The 23,520-nt window shown below is 37.9% G+C and overlaps 1 protein-coding gene across 4 annotated transcripts in view; it reads right to left on the bottom strand.

The window, feature by feature from the left end:
- Positions 1 to 334: 334 nt before the first annotated feature.
- NRG3 (neuregulin 3) overlaps positions 335 to 23,520 on the bottom strand; it is a 1,054,582-nt gene continuing 1,031,396 nt past the window's right edge. For 2 of the 4 annotated variants that reach the window (XM_047825452.1, XM_047825451.1), the window contains exons 7-9: positions 11,147 to 11,274; positions 6,229 to 6,399; positions 335 to 1,002 (exon numbers count right to left, since the gene is read on the bottom strand). In XM_047825452.1, coding sequence (XP_047681408.1) covers positions 495 to 1,002; positions 6,229 to 6,399; positions 11,147 to 11,274 — 807 coding nt within the window. In that variant the 3' untranslated portion in view covers positions 335 to 494. Of the gene's footprint in view, positions 1,003 to 1,243; positions 1,316 to 6,228; positions 6,403 to 11,146; positions 11,275 to 23,520 lie in introns of all 4 variants that reach the window. The other 2 variants (XM_047825450.1, XM_047825453.1) reach the window with 2 other exon arrangements.

Raw genomic sequence — 23,520 nt, 5'->3', positions numbered from 1 at the left:
ATAGAAAACACTACATTTGTTGACAGGACATAACCTGTGATGAGGCTGTCAAGTGAATAGAAATTTAGGGGTTGGGACTGGCAAAGCAAATGGCAAGGGCCACTTGCTCACTGGCACGTCCGCCCTCAGGATACAGCTCATCTCTTTGAAACCAGGTAACTGCCAATGCTTTTTTATGAGGACACTGGTGCTGTGGGGCTAAGGGTCTGAATTACCCACATCTACTAAGAGCCAATGAGGCCGGTGTTGGGACTAACTGAAATTGTATTCAGAATTCTACCCAAAAGCTTTCGCTGTAAGCTTTATCCCTTCTGAAACGTTTCTTTCCCTTTAAAAAAATATTTTGTTAAAAAACAGTATGATATGAGGGCGATAGACTATTTGGTTTCTTCTAAGTAGATGCTCTTAAATTAATGCATATAAATAATTTGTATTTAATTTCCTCTCTTTCCTGTTGAGCAAAGCATAGAATGCACAGATTCCTCCATCTCAAGTCACTTGGTCAATGCGGAGTCTCTTTGTATTTCATTTCTTAAGACAAATTGTGCCTCTCTTTCTGATTTGGCCGTGGGACTCAGGGGGAGAAAGGCTGTGTTTTCACTTGCACTGTCCTCGGTTTCTACGCTGGCCAGTTCGTAGTCTTCTGACCGCCTGGCATCAGTCAGAATTCGGATCTGCTCCTGGACAGTTTCTAGCAATATTTTCACTTCTTGCTGTTCTGCTATAAGACAATCGCTGACTGGAATACTCACATTGACAATATCAGCAGAGTAGGAGTTTTTGCACCATTTGATGCTTTTGACTTCAGAAATCCCTGGCATTTGCATGCAGGTTTCCTCTAGACCCACTGAAGGGATGATGGGCACGGAACTGGCCCTTGTAGATGAATATCCCATCAGGTCCTTTTGATCCAAGCTATTAAAATAGGAATTTGTCTCTCTTGAAGGCAGTTGCATATTTATGGATGCATTTTGTTGGGTTTTTAAACCATTGGACGAATACCTGAAAAAGAAACCGAGTGTTACATATTCTGCTTTCGGCTGTGCTTCTTAGAGCAATATTCAGTCAACAAAGCACTTCCACATGCACCATCTCACTGAATTCTCACAGCAACCCCATGAGACGGATAATATGCTCCCAGTTAAACAGAGAAGTAAACTGAAGCTCAGATAGGTGAAGTGACTTGCCCAAGGTCACACAGAAAATAAGTGACAGACTGAGACTCAAACCCAGATCTTCTTACTTGAAGTCCAGGGATCTTTCAACACACCACAGCTGTATAGGCAGGTGGGGTATAGTCTTCCTGACCTCTATCCTAGAATACAAAGTAAATGGGGATTGAGCAGGTAAGTGTGGCCTTTCCATAGTGACAAACAGGAAACCCATAACGGCATTACTCCACTCCATCCATGTGACCACCCTCTCAGCCCTGGTTTAGTCTGTAGACTTGTGGCCACACTAGTTGGAGGCAATCAGGAAGCCCGACATCAAGCATCAAGGTACTACTGTCCTGAGTTTTACTGCTTCACACTGACTTTAGGGGGACCAAATCAATTTTCATTGGCACTCTATAGAAATGCCTCACTGTCAGACTGCTGAGCCTACAAATGGGAATGGAGGCATATGATTCCTCTCTGGGGATGAACGTGAAGTGAGATCCATTAGACAGATTATAGAGCAGCTTTCTTCACATGGTTTCTGGAGCCAATTTAGGTATTATGTTGGTGCAGGGCAACAGCTTGACAAGAATGCCAACGTGCCATTCCAAGTCCTTTGAATAATATGCCAGAATCTGGCTAGTCCCCTAATTGCCTGTTCACAGCTAGTGAATTTTCCAGTGCCAGAAAGTGGGGGCAGGTATGTTGTAGATTCACAGAAATGTGGTCTGGGATCTTGAACAGTAGTCTCAATTCTCTTGGTTTATTTGTCCTTAATTTAAATGTTAAATTAAACATTAAAATTTAAGCATAATCTAAACATATCCACCCTTTATATAATAAATCTTATTCCCCTTGTCTTACACCACAATGTAAATAAAAATCATGTTTATAAATGGAAAGAATAATTGCAATGAAGTGTCTTGCATACTAAACAGAGGTCTTTATTGTAAGGACACAGGTTAGAGCAACTCAGAAATCTGTCTCTCCACCAGACAGTGAAAATACATGAGGAACACATTTAGGTGTCTTTGCAGCTCCATCCTCTTTTACTATGCCTAATACAGACTTGGCAATCAATAAATCCTGATCGAAGGGATGCATGAATACATGAACAAACCTTCAAGGTAAATGCTCCCTTTATATCCCAGTTAATGTCCATTTCAAACATAATAACAGCTGACATTTGCAAAATGTTTTTAAAAAGCATGCTTATGTCTAATTACCTCATTTAATTTTTTAAAACATGGGTTTATTTATTATTATTACCATGCAGTGATGAATAAATAAACTAAATTAAGGGGCACTCAAATGACTTTCCTCAAATTATACCTTTGGTAAGAGGCAGAGGAACAAGTTAATCCTAAATTGTCTTATTGAAATTCTTCCTGGCAAAGCCAGAAATGAGTGGGCATCCCACGACGCACTAGAACACCTTTTTAGGGATGTATAATCTTTCTTACAATTACGATCTAATTGTATAGCCATGTACAAGGCAATTCCCTGGGTGGTCTTATTCCTTTCACATAAGTGTTATATGGCTGAAACTCTGACCCTAAAGTTTCTGATCCATGACTTAATTTCAACAAGAAAAAAGGGGGCAGATTTCAGGGCTTTGTGTTCTGTCCTCAGCACCATCCTGTTACCATCATTAATACGTATGAAGATATAGAATGTCTGCTTATTGCATTCACAGAGCCAAGAAATAGAATTGAGATACAATTGTATTCCATATAGATCATCTTCTGGATATATCAATGGGTAGAATCTAACAGGTTGAAATGTGATGGTGATAGGTGCAAATTCTTATACCCGCATCTAAACATTGCTTGTTAAACTTGTTGGGTAAAGGCATAAATATCTCAGAGGATTTTAGTAAACTGTAGCTTCATGACTACGTTGGCATGATGATGAAATAATCAAAGGCACTTTGAGCCAAACTGGGGCAGCCTTCTAAATTAAGGACTTAGGTGAAAAAGAGGAATTGCAATTGACTTATGTGTCACCTCACAAGTCAGGTATGGGACACATGGCTGGCAATAACTGAAATCTAGAATGTTACCATAACATGGAGATGGCACCACAAACAATTAGAACTTTCCAAAAATGTAGATCTGACATGATTTTAAGTCCCAACACCATTACAAGCTCTGGAATCTTAAATCAATGGTAGTCGCACTTTAATTTCTTTCATTAATTAAAGGAGGTGGGAATCCCTAGGGGGATTCCTCTGGAGACTACCTGAAGTAATGCCCCTGGGCTATTCAGCCAGATCCACACTATTCAATCCTCTCTTCCTTCTCAGAGTTGCTGTGAGGGTCCCAGGGCTGGTATTTGAGAGAAGCTACACTACTCTCCAGAAGTTTAAGCAAGAGCGAAATTTCTAATGTGATTCTGGATCAGAAGACACTTCAGAGTTCTGTGTCCCTTAAGAGTCACAGACTCTTTCACAGTTTTGATCCATGAGCTTGTCATTCATTGACTATAAAATACTAGTTTGAGTCGCCCTTCCTCAGATCCCTCACCGAAGAAATCACATTGCATTTCATTTGTTAACTATGTGAGCCAAAGCATCCTTTTAAAGGTGAAAAAAATCCAACAGTTAGTCACTTGGTTTGATTCCCAGGGGTTCAGAAGCCAGGCCAAGGAATCTGTGTTTCTGTAGGGGACTCCAAGCCCTGGTTCCTGGAGCACATGGCATGAGAATCAACTGGTGAAACTGAAGAAACCCACTTCTCCCTCCAGGGCCATACACTTAAGAGATTCCATGTACACATCATCCATGAATGTGATTTTCTGCACATTTCTTGCCTGGTTCGGTGGTTCATTTAGTCAGATATGCTAAGTATTCAACCTCAGTTCTTTTACATGGGATATGCTACCTTGCATTAGTCATTTAAACTCTGCTATCCTTAGTGTGTTCAGTTTTAAAATTCCCGAAGGATAACTTAAGTCTGTCAAGTGGCTAGCTAAGTGAGGTGGGTACGCAGTACAGTTTGGCTCCTTCTACTTTGAAGGTAGCGATTCAAGTTTTGTGATTCCATTTCTTTCTGTCTAGCATATGAATACATTAGTTTGATTTGCCTGACAAAGACTAGTTCAAAGCTCTGTAAGCCATTGCCATGGTCGTCAGGGGTCCATTGATGGGGGCAGAAAGGGGGAGGGAAGCTCCTGAAGAATGTCCTTTCCACCTCATTCCTTCATCAGGCTTCCCTAAGAAATGTGCTGGGTTCAAGCAGGGCTGAAGTAAGTACCAAGGAGGGAAGTCATATATACCAGGAGTCTTAACTAGCAGACAGTGCCCACACACTTGATAAACAAGCAGCAGATGGCTGATAGCTCTTGTAAATTCATTCACTCCCCCTCTGGGCTAGGGCCAGATTTGAAGAGGGCCTTTAGCTGTGAAATTCTATTACCAATCCCATTTCCAGTCCGGAGAGACGGTCAGTCCCCCAGGAGTGGAAAATAGCTGTTTTCAAGAACTGAGAATAAGATTGCTCCCTGAGATTCATTGTGCTGAGCATACAGTGACTTAGAGTCACCATTTATCAACATCGGGTGCATATCACACAGGAAAATACATGTGGCCAGCCAGCTGGAGAGAATATTCCAAACCCAATGATGATTGAACCAAAACAAAACTACCACTATGCAGACAGTAAGTGTAAGTCTCCCAGGAGGTGGAAGACAAAGCAATACCTGAACTTGTGTGGAAATCTCTGAAGATTCGTGTATGTATGTTTTGAGCCTGTGCCTGGCACAGGCTCAGAGCATCCTTATACCCGGGACATATGGGATGATAGTTGTAACAGTGATAAATGGAAAGAAAGACACCACAGGCTGGGTTCTGTCTCTACCCTAAAAAATCTCTGAACTTGATTTCCCCTCACTTGTTCTCATTCTCAAGTAACAAACGTTATTAGTGACTTAAAAATCACTACCAGTGATAAGTGATTCAAGAGGAAAAGTAATTATGAAACATGATTAATTATAATTATAGGCTAAATGCAAGCTCCCTTTCCAGATATAAGGCAAAGAGAAATGCAAACTGCTTCTTGACTTGCATTACACATTTTGGACAACTTGGCTGTTATGTTGAATTTGCAACTGTCACCCCAGATCTGTACCAAATGTATTTTACAGTTCATTGGGAATTGCTTCAAAATTACAAATGTCTTCCCAAGGAAATCTGTTGCTGAGTTTGTTCAGACAAGGCACTCCTTTATGTGTATCTTGCCGAGAAGAAAAGGCTCTTTGATAGAAGTCTCCTACCTGCTTTGGCCTTCAGTTTGATATGGACAGCCTGGAAAGATCAGCCAGTCCGAAGCAGCATAGAAACCTGGTCTGCCTTATCCAGAGTGATACAAACTAGATACAATAAGAACCTGGCTTGAGTGAGGGAACAGATTCCTGAAATTTCTGGAATGAACCCTGATTGCATGACTTTTGAAATTAATAATTCTAGAGCAGTTCCTGTGACAATAAATGCTAGTACTACTTTTCTGCTTATGTGTCAGGTACAAGCCCTCTACACATGTAATGTTTAAAAATCTGTCCAACAACCCATAGGAAGGCTGGTACGATTTTGCTCAATGTATAGATGAGAAAACTTAAGCTCAAAAGATAAAAATTTTTCAAGGATGAGATTTAAAATCCAGTAAGTTTAAGTAAGGGCTACCATGTTTGACTGAACAATTTATGCCAATTAGGTGAATGGGGGCTAAAATTCATCCTCCTCCACTCACCACGCTATGAACCCTATGAGGTCAGTGTCCACTCGGAGGAAAGGGCGACAAATTTCCAGTTGTTTTAGCAACTATATAACATGTGTCTAGATATCTATACACTTACTTGCTCCCAGTGTTATTTTTCTAACATTTCCCTAATATCTATTTTAGTTGTACTTATTCTTTTAAGTTAGATTACCTTTTATGGAACAAATATGGAAGTAAGCATAAATAGACAATTAATGACAAAATCAATCAATATAACCCCAAGGAACACAATAACTCAGTTTAAAGTTAGAGCATTAATGATACCCTCCCTAAATTCCATTGCTTTTAAGACCTACCCTTGACAAGGTATCATATCCTGGTCCGGGATCCTTGATTCCTCAAGTTGCTGATATGCTGGTCCCACGATGCCACCCAGCCTACTTCGGGGCGAGGGGGGTGTCCTCCTGAAGGCATTCCTATGGAGCATACCACTCCTTTGCCCTGGGCTGCAGCAAGAGGAGAGACTCCTGCTGGGATGAAAGAAAACCAACATAGCAATAACCTTACAGGTGGCTGCTCAAACTTTTCTGACACTGCTTTTTCACCCCAGATACTCAAAATTCTAGGCTCCATTCATGACTGTAGAATATCTGCTAGGAGGAGATCAGAAGTTGGTGAATCCATTCACCCTCGCAGAAACTGAGACAAAGAGAAGTTCCCATGTTTCTGGCTTTCTAGTTTGAAGTACAATGGACTACAACAATTGCAGCTTTCCAGCCAAAGAGGTGGGCTTAAGGAGTTCTCAAGCTCCTGATTCTCAGCCACCCTCATTATCCAGGATATAGTAGCTGCCTCTCTAATAAAAATAAAAATGGCTTTGTTATTAGACACTGACAAAAATTAAACACAGGAACCCTCAAAGGGATTCACAGGGAAAAGTTCACAGGGAAAAGTGTTAATGGTAGAATAAGTAAACCTCATTTGAGTTGGCATTGTTTCTTTACCATATGTGCTAAATTCCCAGTTCACTACCTCAGATTCTCCTCAATCTTGAGAAACTACATTGGTTTTCTTTTGAACTGGCTTTTAATAAACATCTGATTACATATTTTATTTGACTCATACATCCAAATACCCAAATAGCCACGTTTTCAGATGCCTTCAAAGGGCAAAAGGCATAAATGGGATATATCTTACATGAGATTCCTACATAGATCATGCTAAACAAAAGCACTAGACTCTATAAAAATCAGTGGCTAATTTGACCAATTATGTATCCCATACCCATTCCCATCGCCACCCCCACTGGATTTACCCTGCAACCATGGGGACAGTAAGAGAAACTCTGTTGTAGACATTTCATGAGATGCCAGTTTATGTGGTCAAACTGGTTCTGCAGTGTTCAGATAGTAAGTGAACTTAGAATTTCTTGCTGCATTCTCATTTAACTCTAAACAAAACAAAACAAAACAAAAAAAGCCCTTCTAAAAATACCAGTAAAACCCTACAGAAAAAGATGAAAAATATTTTCAAACTTTCAGCAAACCTATCAAGTTCTAAAGGGACCAGCCTCCCAAAGTAATTTTACCCATATCACTACATGATTTGGAGTTCTGTAACTTTCCATCCAGCAACATTACTGTTAGTCCTACTTAACAGATACAAAACAAAACATCTCAAATATTATTTGAGATCAGAGTTTGAGGCCTGACATTTGAGTCCCCATCGACACTTTCCTAGTTTAGGCAAGGTGACTGATCAAAGTTGACACTCTTCAAGCCCACATTAGCTTCTTGAGTTTGTGCAAATACCAGGTCATACCTTGCAACATATTATACCTTCATTCGTTATCATAATATTTCCTATATGTTGACAGCATGGGACCTCTAGTTAGGTCTCCAAGCCAACAAGTTCAAAGAGTTATAATAGCTATTTCCCCCCTCCCTTCCAGCCTCTATCTGTATTATCCACAAGCTATTATGGAGTCCATGGGGTACTTAGGGTGTGGCACTGGAATTAGCTGCATCTGGGGGTCATCCCAGGTCTGTGCATTACCAGCAGTGTGATACTGGGGGAGGAATTTCTACCAGAATTTTGAAGGGAAAGAGATGGTACTCTAATTTGGGTCATTTGGGGAGATTTTACAACTTACAGACATGTCTTCAGTGTGTAAGGGGTGGGGGGGAGCCAACATGGGGTACATTCTGTATGTCCGGGCAAGTAACAACGGGAAGCTGTTACTATCCCTATAACTGAAGGGACAAAGGGAGGGGGGACTACCCGAATGGACAGAGAAGGAGAGTTCTTTTTTTTTTTTTTTTCAACGTTTATTTATTTTTGGGACAGAGAGAGACAGAGCACGAACGGGGGAGGGGCAGAGAGAGAGGGAGACACAGAATCGGAAACAGGCTCCAGGCTCTGAGCCATCAGCCCAGAGCCTGACGCGGGGCTCGAACTCACCGACCGCGAGATCGTGACCTGGCTGAAGTCGGACGCTTAACCGACTGCGCCACCCAGGCGCCCCGAAGGACAGTTCTAAGGAGAGGGCCACTTTGCAGGCACTGTGGCCCAGGAAGAGGGACCAGGGATGCAGCTGAGGGAACCAATCAGCGAGGGAGGGTGAATAAGGGCCGGGGCTGCTGTACCCTTCCACTCTCCCATCTCTTGTCTGTGCCTCAAATCAAGCCAGTAGAAGCCAGAGGACAAGGGAAACTGCTGCTCTTTCAGGGGACAGGACAAGGCAAAAAAAAGTAAAAAAATAGATATGGGTAGGAGAGGTGCAAAAGAAGGGTATCAGCATCATGCTTAAGTATTTTCATAAGACTGCTATAGGGCTAAAAGAGAGAAATTATACAACATGTTTAGCATGGAGCCTGGTGCGTAGTAGGTGCTTAAGCCATGAGTTCTCCTGATCTCTCCACCACAAGTGACAACTCAAAGGCTCGTACTAATCACTGAAAACCCTGGTCTTATTTCACTCTAAAAAAAATCTGCACATGTGCTCTCTATAAAAGAGTTACATTGCTAAAATATAATGTAGTACGTATGCCATGGCATAATAGATTTTTCTTTAAGAAGAAAGAGGATTTTTTTTCCTTTGAACTAAACATGAGAAATAATGGCTTTGAATTAATAGCTTTGTTATGAGTTATCCAAATAAGTCATATTTGCAGTGCACAAAAAGAAATTAATTATGCAGAGCCAGCCAAACTGTCACAACAACAATGTCTTCCAGTATGAACTAGTGACCCATCTTAAAAAACAGTTCCTCACCTATTGATCAATCAGCTGTTCAAGCCTTCTAACCCAGTGGCTTTTGGGAAGTTATAGAGCAGTTTGCAGGATATATAAATCAGTGACCAGGTTATCAATCATGAAAATGTTTAAGTCTACTGCATGTTTTACAAAACAAAAGCTATGATATATTAAACTATAATTTACAAAGTTCTAAAAGCGCTTTATAAATCAACCCTCGCCTATCTATCAGGACACAATGTATGACAACAAATACTGCAGTGCCATTGAACCAAACAAAAAGGAACACTTCTTAAAGATGACCTTATTTAATTTGTGAGTCTTTCCTAGAAATATAGTAGAAGCCAAGTTGAAGATGAGAGTATGCCAACAGACAAGGAGTAGGGGTAGGGTATTTGCAGCTCAAATATATGAGAAACTGTAATTCTTTTTTTTTTTTAGAAACTGTAATTCTTTTTCATTTCAACTTTAAAACATTGATGGCATCATATAGTACTAGAGTAATATTATACATAATTATTTTACTCAGCTGGCTGGAACACCACTTCAACATGTATTATAATCAGCAGGAGAAATGTTGTTTTGGAGAAAATATACATCTTATAAAAGGCTGGTAATTTTGGACTTATTTTTCTAATTAAAGAACTTCCATTAGATCCAGTGAACTAAAATGCTCTTTTAACAGGCAAATATCTGTAAATGCCTCAATTGATATAAGCCAGAACTGGTGGTTAATAAAAGCAATTATCCAATAGCCAAACATATTGCAATTCCAAGTTGAAAATATTTAAACCATTAAAAAAAACTTAGCAAAACTTTGGTATTTCAGTATCTACTCTTGTAGAATAAGAAAAAAAAAATCACCATCCAATAATGTGGATTAGTATTGAGAGTGAAAAACTCTCAGTAAATGTGGTCAGCTTCAAGAAAAATCCTTTTTTAGGGGACTCATTGAGAGTCAAGGAAGAAGATAGTTTCCTTGTATAATGCGTGTTTCTGTCATGGAGGTTTTCAAAACATTGGCTAGATATGTGAAAACTAAGGGTCAACAATATTTATCTGTCATTGCTGGGAACAACTTTTTTTTTAGGTTCTTTTTAAATGTATACTTGATATGCAATGTTATATCGATTTCAGGAATACAACATAGTGATTCGACAATTCTATACATTACTCAATGCTCACCACAATAAATCAATATTATTTTTTTATCTTATCCTTTTCTTAAATCTTTTCATATATGTTTTAAAAAATGTTAAATACCATACTTCTCACTAAGAAAAGGATTCTTAAATCATTCCACAACGTCCACAAAGACTTGGGCTGTAGATTCAGTTGCATGTAAACATAGCATTAGTCCCAAACTTGGGCACTTGGTATGGAACAAAGACTTTCCATTTTCAGATTCTTGTATGTAAAATGCAGCATGTGACTGGAAGATGCTGAAGAACTTGTTTAGCCTCAGAATGTTACACAATTGATAAGAGAACTTTATTTTGGGCTTTCTCCCCCAAACAGCCCGATTTCTATGGTCAGCTTGCAAAAGAGTGCCACCCCATTGGTAACAGATCTTATAAACCCAAGGTTAAGATCTGCCAAGCTTCCTCTCCCTGAAAAGTTTTCCTTGTGTGAGAACCATGTTAGAAGACCTGGAGGGTGTCACATCAGCTACCTAGGGAAGAATTAGTCATTAAATTTGCAGACGGTGATAAGGCAGGCTAGGAAAAGTCATGTTTTTAATAGTTTTTCAGAATGCAGTTGTTTCATTCACTGGTCTGTGTCTGCAGCTTTGATGGGTGTTGTTAATAATTCCTTCAGGCTTCTTATAGGGACATTGCTGCCTGCTGTTATCTTTGGTTTACTTGCTGTGAGCTGTTTGAGCATCCACTCCATGGAGAACTATAGGGGAAGCAAGAACAATCATCTCTTCTGAATAAGATTGCCATTCCTTGGCATGTGTTGTCCAGCATAATATATAGTGTGAACATGCCCATTCCCACCATGAGTAACTACCTGTACCTGTGGTGTTTGACAGATTGGCTTCCTCTGTCAGGAGAAGGGACCTCTGGGAATGACTGGGGGCCGGCAAAACTTGACTCCATCATTTTCTCCAATGCAGTCACTGGATGCCTTTCCGCCTTTGAATACTGTGGGAAACCACATGCACAGAGTTGAGCTGGAGGATAAGTTGTGAGAGGAGGGTCTATCACACCATAGCTAGATATGAAAAAGTTGCCGAACTTGCCAGTAACTTGTCCACTGGGCACCTGAGCAGGAGAATGATAGAGAAATCATTTGCATCCCATTTCTCACACACTGAGTAGTCTGTGCCCTCCCTCCAAACATTCTGTGCTTAGATAAAGGTCCATCCAGGAGGGTTCTTCACTTAGAATTTTAAATATGTCTTCTCATTTCAATCTACACCCATGGCACACTGTGCCTGACAGGCAAGAACACAAGTATTTTTTATTCAGTGTACATTTTATATGCACAAAAACTTAACTAGTACCTGGACTACTAGTAGTAGGGATTCAATAAATGCTGATTGAGTGAACCCCAGAAAATTCTCAGAATTATGGAAAATATTGATTCAGAGTTTCTGTCCACCAACCTCCACCATTCCCCTCCTTCAGCATTTACCAAGTAATTACTGTGTTTAACAAGAGAAATTTGTAAGCATTTCACTCTTTATTAAGCCTTGGTTTCACCTTTGACATACAAGGCTCAGGAGACTTTCGGAAAACCTATAGAGGTGACACATTAAGAAAAACTTTGTCCCAAGGAAAGCATCACATGGCATCTCAACCAGGCAGCAAGTTGTCAAGTTTAATACTCTCTGGACACACAGCATTTGAACAAGCAACAAAGGCTAGTGAGTTTCTTTTCCAGAAACTCCACATAAAAACTATCTCAAGAAATGACATTTTTAGAGTGCTAACCAATCCAGGGAAAATTTCAAAGTCTGTATATTCATATCTAATGTATGAACAAGAATTTCAAAGAACAATTAACACAGATGTGCAATATACATATGAAAAGGTATACAACTGCACATATTTTGTAAAGGGATAAAATTCAGAATAGAGAAATTAAATTTCAAGAAGATCTAGTAAAGTTACAGATCCAAGAAAAGTAGACCTGGTACAAATATGTTGGGGTACAAATTTTCAATATGTTCCAAACTATTGAATGTACACACTCTTTGATCCAGAATATTACTCCTAGGACTTATCATTATTAGTAAAATTATAAAAGTTCAAAATGATATCATCACTACCGTATGTCAGTGGTACAGTTTTTCCTTTCTTAAAGTTTATTTATTTTCTTTATTTTTTAAGTGTATTTATTTATTTTGAGAGAGAAGGGAGGGCTAGAGTAGGGGTATAGAGAGAGGAGAGAGAGAATCCCAAGCAGGTTGTTAGCACAGAGCCTGGTTGTGGGGCTTGATTTCATGAACCATGAGACCATGACCTGAGCCGAAATCAAAGTTGGATGCTTAATGACTGAGCCGCCCAGGTGCCCCATTTTTCTTTCTTTCTTTTTTGTTTTTTTTTTTTGTGTGTGTGTGTGCAATTTTTAATAACAAAACAGAAAACAACCATAAAAACAGTTAGAAACAATAAAAATACCCACAAATAAAAACTATACAACTATTGAAAAGAATAAAATCAAGGTATAAAAAAGTATGCCTAGGGGCACCTGGGTCGCTCAGTTGATTAAGTATCTGACTTCGGCTCAGGTCATGATCTTGTGGTTCATGAGTTCGAGCCCTGTGTTGGGCTCTATGCTGACAGCTCAGAGCCTGGAGCCTGATTCAGATTCTGTGTCTCCTCCTCTCTCTGCCCCTCCCCAGTCATGCTTTGTCTCTCTCTTTTTTTCAAAAATAAACATTAAAAAAAGTTCATATAATATGAAGGCATTTGCATAAATAAGGAAAATGCAGCAGATACACACATGTTGTAAGTGTGTATCTATCTATCTATCTATCTATACACATATGTGTATGTATATATATAGAAACACACACATATATTTAGCTTTATGTATATGTGTGTGTGTGTGTGTGTGTATATACACACAAGAAAACATATATAGATTTTGTATGTGCATATATATTTCTGTGTGTGTTTGCATGTCTGTGTGTTTCCCATGCAACCACACAGGACACAGATGAAATAAAAAAAGGAAAATACACTATGAACTGGATGTTTTCCTTGGGGAAAAGTGTGTCAGTGGATATGGGCTATTGAGACTAGGCAAAATGTCAAGGTTATGTAACTAAACTTAAGATGGCAATCTCTAAATGTTTGCTTGTTTAAGTACTTCCAAAACAAACCACATAGTGGCAGTAATAACCATGTCTTGAATCATAATCTACAAAATGGATTTAGAGAAGTTGGTCAGACTTTTTGCAAAATGGAGTAAGTTGACACAGAATAAAAAGAAGATATGGAAGTAATTTGGAAAAGATGGTTATTGTCAATAATCCAAAATTTTAAAGATCCAAAAATGATGTAAATACCTTCATGTGTGCTTTTTTTTTGACTGATTAATGTCAATTATTACAAACCACCATGGGAAGAGTGAACTGAATGGACGTGTTACTGGAATGTAACCAACATTGTGACCTTCCATTTGACTTTCAGGTTTTATAAAAGACTGACTAGGGGTTTGTTTGATTGTTTGGTTTTTAATCCCAACTTCTTTAACATTTATTTATTTTTGAGAGACAGAGAGAAGCAGAGTATGACAGGGGAGGGGCAGAGAGAGAGGGAGACACAGAATTTGAAGCAGGCTGCAGGCTGTAAGCTGTCAGCCCAGAGCCGGACGCAGGGCCCGAATTCACAAACTGCAAGATCATGACCTGAGCTGAAGTCGGATGCTCAACCGACTGAGTCACCCACGCGCCCCTTTAATCCCAACTTTTAATAAATTCATTTAGAAGACAAACTTGCTTGGAAGGCTCAGCTACAGAAACAAGTGATATAATCTAGAGGTATCTGTGTCAAATGGAAGGAGGTAAGTCTGTGCTCCTCCAGAGGTCTGTGGGGGCAATATCAACCAAGTGTTTCTGGAGCATCTAGATTTTCTAGAGAAATCACTGAATCATTGAAAGTCAGCAAGCCATTCATTTTTTTTTAAAGCAATATATGCCAAACAGACTAATTATGTGTTGGTGCCATTAGTTCAGAGCCTCTGCCTTTTGGGGGTGTGTGTGAAATTCCAATTGGTTTTTATTTTATTTTTCAGTGTAGTTAAAATACAGTGTTATATTAGTTTCAGGTGTGCAATATGGTGATCCAACAGTTCCATGCATTACTCAGAGCTCATCAAGATAAGTGTGCTCCTAATCCCATCACCTGTTTCATACATAAGGCACCAACCTCCCCTCTGGTAACAAACCTCCTCTCTGTTTGTTCTAGAGAATCTGTTTTCTGGTTTATCTCCTTTATTTCCTTTGTTTATGTATTTTGTTTCATAAATTCCACATGTGAGAAAAATCACATTGTATACGTCATTCTCTGACTTATTTTGATTAGCATTATACTCTCTAGCTCTATCCATGTAATTGTGAATGGCAAGACTTCATTCTTTTTTATGGCTGAATAATATTCCAGTGTGTGTGTGTGTGTGTGTGTGTGTGTGTGTGTACATACCTCATATTTTCTTTATCCATTCTATGGACAGACACTTGGGCTGCTTCCATAATTTGCTTATTGTAAATAATGCTGCAATAAACATATGAGGTGCATATAGCCTCTGCTTTGAATGAGATTTTTGATCATGAAAGCTAAAAGGCTCTTTTTCAAAAACCCTGGATGAAAGTTTTGAATAGACTCAACCTCTTGGTTTGCTTATTTATAGTATCTATAATAGATAATATGTTCTAAATCTTTTCTTTCAAATGCTTGCATTGTTGTCATACAGTTGCTTTCAATTATACTATTTTGGTCAATTAACACAAATTTATTTTCAAAATTTATTATTTTGGATTTTTCCTCTCTCACACAGACTTTATGAGAATCTTTCATTAGTGGCTGTGCTTAACATGAGATTCAGGTTTAAGCTGCTGTATTCCTATCCAGGGTTGGTTGAGACATATGGAACACTAAAAATATACAAATCATTTGGTAATCCTTCAATAACCAACTATACATATTGGTTCAAATGAATTTAGAGATATATTCCAGTTTACAGTTCTGACAACTAAAGAGCTTAAAAATTGTCATTCCTGTCCCTACAATAAGAAAAAAGCTGAACAAACTGAAAATAAATGACTGTTCTTATACCCATTCAGTAATTGAAGTTGCATGACAAACCACCACTCTGAAATTTGGACAGACAAGACAATACAAGAACTATGGTCAAGATCAGCTTACCTAGAGCAGAACAAAGAACCAAAAAAGAGAAAAAAAAATCATCTTATATCTGACATGGGTAGGGTGAAAGTAACCATTTTGAAATGGCTGTTTCTACATGAAAAAATACATTATCAAAGCATTATATCACCTGAGGGAAGAGTTTCCCCCCTGACTCCCTGCTCCCGTAACCTTCCTGTCTCACATAAGGGGAAAAAAGTGAAGAAACACTTCTCATGGTCATAGCCCAGTAAAAGAGTGAAATATAATCATAAGATTATAGATGAGTTCCCCTTCACCACTCCTTAACACCACATCAGTAGGACTCCTCTATAATAACAGTAGATTACAGCTGACAAATTATAAGACACACACTCTATTTAAGAAGGAATTCTTAGGAGAACCCAAAGACACAACTAAAAACAAAACAAATAAAAGACACCTGATTTTAAAGACCCTGGCATCTATAGCTAAAGCAAACATTAAATGAAACCCAGCTGCTATCCAGATTAACATAGAACCTACACTAAACATGTATTTACCTGAGGTCTACTCAACGTATCATTTACCTTTTAACAAAAAAATCTAAAGGCATACTAGAATATACGTATATTTAAAAAATGAAGTCTGAAGAGACAAAGTAAGCACCAGAACTTGAATCACGTACCATAAAGTGTTGGCATGATCAGACATGGAATTTAAAATAAGCATGATAACTATGCTTAGGTCTGTGAAGGAAAAGGTAGACAGCATGCAAGAACAGATGAGTAATGTTAAGTGGAGAGATGGAAACTCTATGAAATACTCAAAAGTAAATCTAGAAATCTAGAAATAAATAAAAAATACTGTAACATAACTAATGAATGCACTTGATAGGCTCATCATTAGATTGGACACAATCGAGGAAAGAATCAGGGGAGCTTGACTATTAATCAATAGAAACTTCCTGAAATGAAACACAAAACAAATACTGAATATTAAAAAAAAAAGGAAGAAAGAAAGGAAACAATGAATGATAATACTGAAAACTGTTGAATAATTTTATATGGTATAACATAAGCATAATTGGAGTTCCTAAAAGAAAAGAAAAAAAATGGAGCAGGAAAAAGATTTGAAGGAATAGTGACTGAGAACTTTACAAAATTATTGACAGACATCAAATCATAGATACAAGCTCACAGAACATCAAAAGACCATACAGAATAAATACCAAAAAAATCTGTATCATAGCATATCATATTCAAACTGTATTTTTAAAAGGAAAAAAGAAGTAAAGAAAGAAAAAAGTAACACAAAGATAAAATGCTGAAAACAAAGTCAAAAATTAAAAAAGTAAATAAAAACCTTGTTTATAGAAGAAAAAGATAAACAAATACAGTGGAATTCTAACGAGAAATCATTCAAACAAGAAAAGACAATAGTAAAATACTAAAAGTGTTAAAAGAAAGAAATAGGGGTCATGGTTGGCTCAATCAGTTGAATGTCTGACTCTTTGATTTTTGACTCAGGTCATGATCCCTGGGTCATGGGAATGAGCCCCAAGCTGGACTCCATATGGAGCCTGCTTGGGATTCTCTCTCTCCCCAACCCTCTCTACCTCTCCCCTGCTTGTGCTTTCTCTCTCTCTCAAATTAAAAACAAAACAAAACAAAAAACACCAAACTGAAAATATATCTCTGGTTTAATTATCTTTCAAAAATAAAGGAGAAATATAGATTTTCTAGACCAACCAACAAACAAAAAACTGAGGCATTTTGTCACCAGCAGACCTTAATAGAAGCTCTTCAAGGGGAAACAAAATGATATAGATCAGAAACTCAAATCTACATAAAGAAGGAAAAATGCCGAGAAGTAATAAAAAAAGTACATTAAAATATTTTATTTTTCTTATTAATAGATCAAATAGAAAAATGTTCAAAATAATAATATATTTTTGATATAGTATATACACAGATTAAATGATCGACAGCAATTTTATAAAGAACAGGAGAAAGGAATTGAGTATACTCTGTTATAAAATACCTGGATGAAACATGAAGTGGTAAGGTGCTATTTGAAAGTGGACTTAGATTAATTGTAAATCCATATTGTCAAATCTTGGGCAACCACTAACAAATTATAAAAAGAAGTATAATTGGGATGTTAGGAGAGGAAAACAAATGGAATCATACTAAATAACTAAAACCAGAAAAGGAAGAAACAGAAAGAACAAAAGAAACCAAGAACAGGTGCAAAGAATTTAAAAGTTATCAATATGGAAGATATTAATTGAACTATATCATTAATCACTTTAAATATGAATGGTCTAAATACATCAATTAAAAAACAGAGATTAGGGGCGCCTGGGTGGCTCAGTTGGTTAAGCGTCAGACTTCGGCTCAGGTCATAATCTCACGATCTGTGAGTTTGAGCCCCGCATCAGGCTCTGTGCTGACAGCTCAGAGCCTGGAGCCTGCTTCAAATTCTGTGTCTCCCTCTCTCTCTGACCCTCCCCCATTCATGCTCTGTCTCTCTCTGTCTCAAAAATAAATAAACATTAAAAAACAAAACAAAACAAAAGATTAAAATCCTGTATGAGAAAACAAAACCCAACTATCTGTGGTGTACAAGAAACCCACTTTAAATATATAGGTCAGATAAAAGTAACAGAGGAGATAAAAACATGTTATACTAATAATGATCAAAAGAAAGCTAGAATAGGTATAATAATTTCAGACAAAGAAGACTTCAGAACAAGGAAAAGTATTAGGGATAAAGAAATATTTAAAAAGTATCATTTACCTAATGATAAGGGGGCCAGTTCTCCAAAAAAGATAAAGCAGTTCTTAATATTTATACACCTAGCAACAGAGCATCAAAATACATAAGGCAAAAACTGGTAGAAGCTCAAGGAGAAACCGACAAATCCTCTATTATACTTGGAGAGCTCAACATACATCTATCAGTAACAGAGGTTTAGCAGGCATAAAATCATTAAGGATATAGTTGGGCTACATGGCATGTTCAATCAACTGCATCTAATTGATATTCATAAAATACTTCTAAAACAGCAGACTACACATTTTTTGAGCTCACATTCATCCAGATAAATCGCATTCTTGGCCATCAAATACATCTTAAGAAATTTAAAAAAATTGAAATCATGAAAAGTATATTCTCAGACCATGTTGAAATTAAGCTAGAAATCAATAGGGAAAAGACAGAAAATCCAAAAAACTATTTGGAGATTAAACCACATACTTGTAAATAACAGAAAGATCAAAGAAAATGTCACAAGATAAGTTCTTAAATATTTTTAACTAATTGAAAATGAAAATACAACATATCAAAAGTTGTGGGAGGTAAAGGAAGCAGTGATAGAGATAAATTTGCAACATTAAAGTCTTATATTTGAAAAGAAGAAATATCTAAAATCAGTAATCTGAATTTCCACTGAAGAAAGCCAGAAGAAGAAGAGTAATTTAAAACTGAAACAAGCAGAAGAGAAGTAATAAAAGTTAGAGAAGAAATTAATAAATTGAAAACAGGAAAAGAATAGAGAAAATCCACAAAAGCAAAGCTGATTCTTTGAAATGATCAGTAACATTGATAAACCTCGGGTCAGTCTAACACAAGAAAAAAGAAAAAAAAAAGAAAAAAAGGAAAGAGGGGTGCCTGGGTAGCTCAGTCGTTTAAGCATCAGACTTTGGCTTTTGTTGTGACCTCACGGTTCATGGGTTTCAGCCCCACATCAGGCTCTGCGCTGGTGGTGTGCAACCTGCTTGGGGTTCTCTCTATTCCTCTCTGCCCCTTCCTCACTTGCTTTCTCTCTCTCTATATATATATAAATAAATAAGTATACTATAAAAAACAAAAAGAAAAGATTTTCAATAACAGAAGTGAAAGAGAGGCCATCACTACTATTCCCACAGACAGAAAAAGGTTAATATAAAGGAACTCTATGCACAACTCTATGCCCTCAAACATGATATATTGTTGAAATGGACCAGTTCTTTGAAAGACACATGTCATCAAATTTCACACAAGGGGAAATAGGCAAATTTAATTGCCCTATATCTATTAAAGAAATCTATCTCTTAACAAAATAAGTATCATTTAGGAGATCTGGAGATCCCAGAAAGGCATACCGACTACTAAGAGAAATGAACTGTATTACAAACATATGAAAGAACATTAATGGGAGGTGGGTATCAGGGATGTGCTGTCCCAAGTAACTTTGGAAATGAGTAGAATCTGTAGACTAAAGGTAAAAAGCACTGCACATAAGCACTATCTGGTTGCTAGATATATCTTTGATCTGTCTGCTGAGAGGGCCTAGAAGAAAGGACATACTCAAAACCAGAACCTCCAAAAAACCTACACTGAATTGATTAAACATATCAAAAGGAGACAAAGACCAACTGAAAGAGACACCAAAGCCAAATCTGAAAGAAATTGATATAAAATAAGAAAAAAGTATTTATTGCATTATAACTCAAAGTATAAAATAAATATCCATAAGTTCAGACTCTTAGATAAATAATGGAATAAATAAATGAGGAACAAGAGATAAACTCTTTGCAGTAGCATTCCACATAATGTATGTAGACAATCTGCTTTCACAAACGGGGAGCACTACTCTTTAAGTGTGGGCTACACAGAGTCACTTCCTTCCAGAGAGAACTCTATAGAAAGGGGAGGGAGAGTAACATCACACTGGAGACTCCTAGCAATTATTACCTCAGAGGACAACGGAATCACCAACAGTGATTAGGTCAAACTGATAATGTGTGATTTTGATATGAGCAACTGATTTGGCACTTTATCTCTGTTGTCTTTCTCCCTGCACCCCATAACCCCAATCTAATCATGAGGAAAACATCAAACTAATGCCAGTAGAGGAGCATCCTACACAATACTTGACCAGTACTCCTAAAAACTGTCAAAGCCACTAAAACAAGGAAAATCTGACAGTCACAGCCAAGAGGAACCTAACAAGAAATGACAACTAAATGTAACATGGCATTCTGGATGAAATCTTGGAACAGAACAATTAGGTAAAAAATGAGGACATCTGAATAGACTATGGATATGAGTTAATAACAACGCGTGTCTGTGGGTTTTAATTTTAACAAATGTACCATACGGGTGTACAATGTTAATAGGAAAACCCGAGTACAAGGTATATGAGAACTTATTGTACTATTTCTGCAACTTTTCTGTAAATCTAAAACTTTCCCAAAAAGAAAATCTACTTTAAAAATAAAAAAATAAAAAGAATTTTTAAAAAGCAAAAGACACACATGAGAACAAGAAGCAGCAGTGGGGAGGAGGAGGAAGGGGTGGAGGAGGAGGAAGAGAAGAATTATTATTTAGAGACTGAGCCTCCCTTTATTTTCAGCCATAGGCTCTGAAGGTGTATAATCCACTCAGCAAAACAGCTAGTCTGCACCAACCTCCTTAAAAGTAGCTTAACTGACCAGGATTATAGCCTTTGGACATTTTATGCTCTATGCTGAAAGCATTTATTATGGCCCCTTCCAAAATGTATACATTTCCACCCCTGGAAGGAGTTACGGGCTGCACAATTTTATCCAGCAGATAATATCTCCAAAAAGCTACCTGTCTGGTTCTTTCCATTAACATTTCTGTACAATGTTACAAAGATGGTAGTTGATTCCATGTTCTTTCCTGGCACTCATGCAGATCTTGACTTTTTGTGTGTATACATGTTTTGTTAAAATCTCATTCAGTATAATGTACAAAATGTCACTTTAATACCTCATAAGGAGATGCCTCAGTCCTTTCACTAGCCCTTTCAACGTGAGCTGAAACAATTTCCTTTTAATCATGCACAGAGGCCCTGGTCAATACTGTTATCTCTTAGGGAAGCACTCAACCCGACTGGCTTTTGTGAAAGCCCACCTTGTGGCTGCTTCTGGGTGCTGAGGACATCCACTGTTGTTTGCACCATCACCTGCCTTGCTCCTAACACATTGTTGATGGTGCGCTGAAATCAATAGACCTGTCAAATGAAGCAGGTGCATGTTGGAAGTAGAGCAACGATGATGTTTCCAGGTCTGCCCAATGCACTCAGCAGGAGTCAGAAGGTTAAATAAAAGCATGTCTGTGTTGGAAAGCAATGATGACACAGCTGATAATCACCTGGTCTGGAACCCCAGGCAATAAAGGCAGGAAGGAGGTTATTTTTAAATGGTTTTAAATGTCTGTCTCTCTGCATTGCTCCCAGGTCATCTATGTCTGTCTCAAAAAGTTCTTTACTGGAAGTCTGACTTAGGAGCCCAGAGCATGGTGAAAATCAGCAGTTATGGGATAATTCAAAATGTGATTTCTTATGCAAGTAATTAAAGACAATTTGACTCCAGCTGTTATGCTGGGAATTTCTGCACCATATCCCAAGCAGGAAGAGCTATACAATTGCAGTCAAACTTCAACCCATTTCCATGGAAACACTCTTTCCACACACTGGGCACAGCAAATACTCCTCCTTACCCCTACCACCTACAACCCACCATCCCACCTCAACCAAGTGCCTCGTTCAGCTAGGTGAATTGAGCATGTGTCATTATCATTCTTTCTGAGAGAGCTCTTTGCTATTACCATATTGTCAGATCAGCTCTCAGACCCGCCTTCCATAAGCTCTGATGGGACTGTTCACTATTGACTGGAAGCCTTGGCACATTTGTTTGTGGGATTCTATCACTTATCATAATCAGTAAGGACATTGTCATTTAGAGTTATCATTGTATACCTTGTTATTAATATAGTGCCTAGTCCTTACTAAATATTTAATGTATATTTGAATAGGTGAATGTATGAATCTATAATGAATCAACAAGTTAAAATTTGATATTTAAAACAAGACATCAGGTTTTAGACTAGAACTATTCAAAGTTAACTTTGATTCATGCTATAAAGAAATTACCTCTTCTGACCAACCCCCTTCAAACTATCTGATGAACTTCAACTCACTCCCAAGACTCTGTTCCTATGTTACATATTTTGGGCAGGATTTATTATTCCCCCAGACAATTCTGGATGTCCTTTTCCATTCTCTAATAGCACATTGACTTAATGTGTCTACATCATAGAAAAACTGCTGTGTATGCTTACGCTCTTGTTTCTACCACTATCCTGTGAGCTCCTCGAGGCCAAGATCCATCTCTTCTGTTTGTATTTTTCAAGCTCTTCATTCAGTGCACAGCATAGAGAAGTATTCAATAAGTATTACAGAATAAATGGATGCCTCTCTCTACCAATTATCAAGGCTGTGTTAGGCATTAAATTCTTATTATTCTCCTTATGGATGCAAATATTATCTTCCAATTCTTCCTTATTGAATGTTCCTCCCATATAAACCTATCTTTCCTAAGATGGTTATTGAGAAAAAGGTGGGAAGGGGTATATAATTTTAGTCCCTAACTTTTCACTTACATATATTTTCTGTTGATTTTAAGAGAGAAGACTAGATCATCTCTCTTTTAATGACTTCTCTTTCTGATCCCTGAATCAGGCTGAGAAGTGTCACTCCCTTGGCCAGTCTAGAGATTATAATGCTAGCCCCAGCTCGCTTGCACTCGCTCTCTCTCTCTCTCTTCTCCAGGACACAGTTAAATGAGGTCAGTTCATCTCTCTGAGTCACAAATACTTCATTTTGTAAATGATGGTAAGGCGCTAGGTGCTTGTGAGGCATTGCCAGGTCTAGTTCTGCAGCCTCTGAGTGGAGTGTTTCCAGAGTATGATGCTGCTTCACTGGACTAGGTGTTTCACATCTTGTTAAATGACTGTAAAGTGAAACCCTTCCCCATGAATGTTTAATGAACTTAAGGGAATGCCAGACGCAGACTATTCATTTGTTAAACACTGCAATTTGCAAAGAATTTCAAGTAGTTAACTTGGGATTCAGGATAAAATAAAGACAGATTTGCTTGATATGGTGTCCTACTCTGAAATTTTCCCTCCAAGGATTATAGTGTACCTGGATAACCCATCCACCCTCTGTGTAGTAGAAAAAACCATAGAATTCCTATACTA

Source organism: Prionailurus viverrinus, chromosome D2 (genome assembly GCF_022837055.1).
Source record: "Prionailurus viverrinus isolate Anna chromosome D2, UM_Priviv_1.0, whole genome shotgun sequence".
Taxonomy (NCBI): domain Eukaryota; kingdom Metazoa; phylum Chordata; class Mammalia; order Carnivora; family Felidae; genus Prionailurus; species Prionailurus viverrinus.
This window is presented reverse-complemented; position numbering and strand designations above follow the sequence as displayed.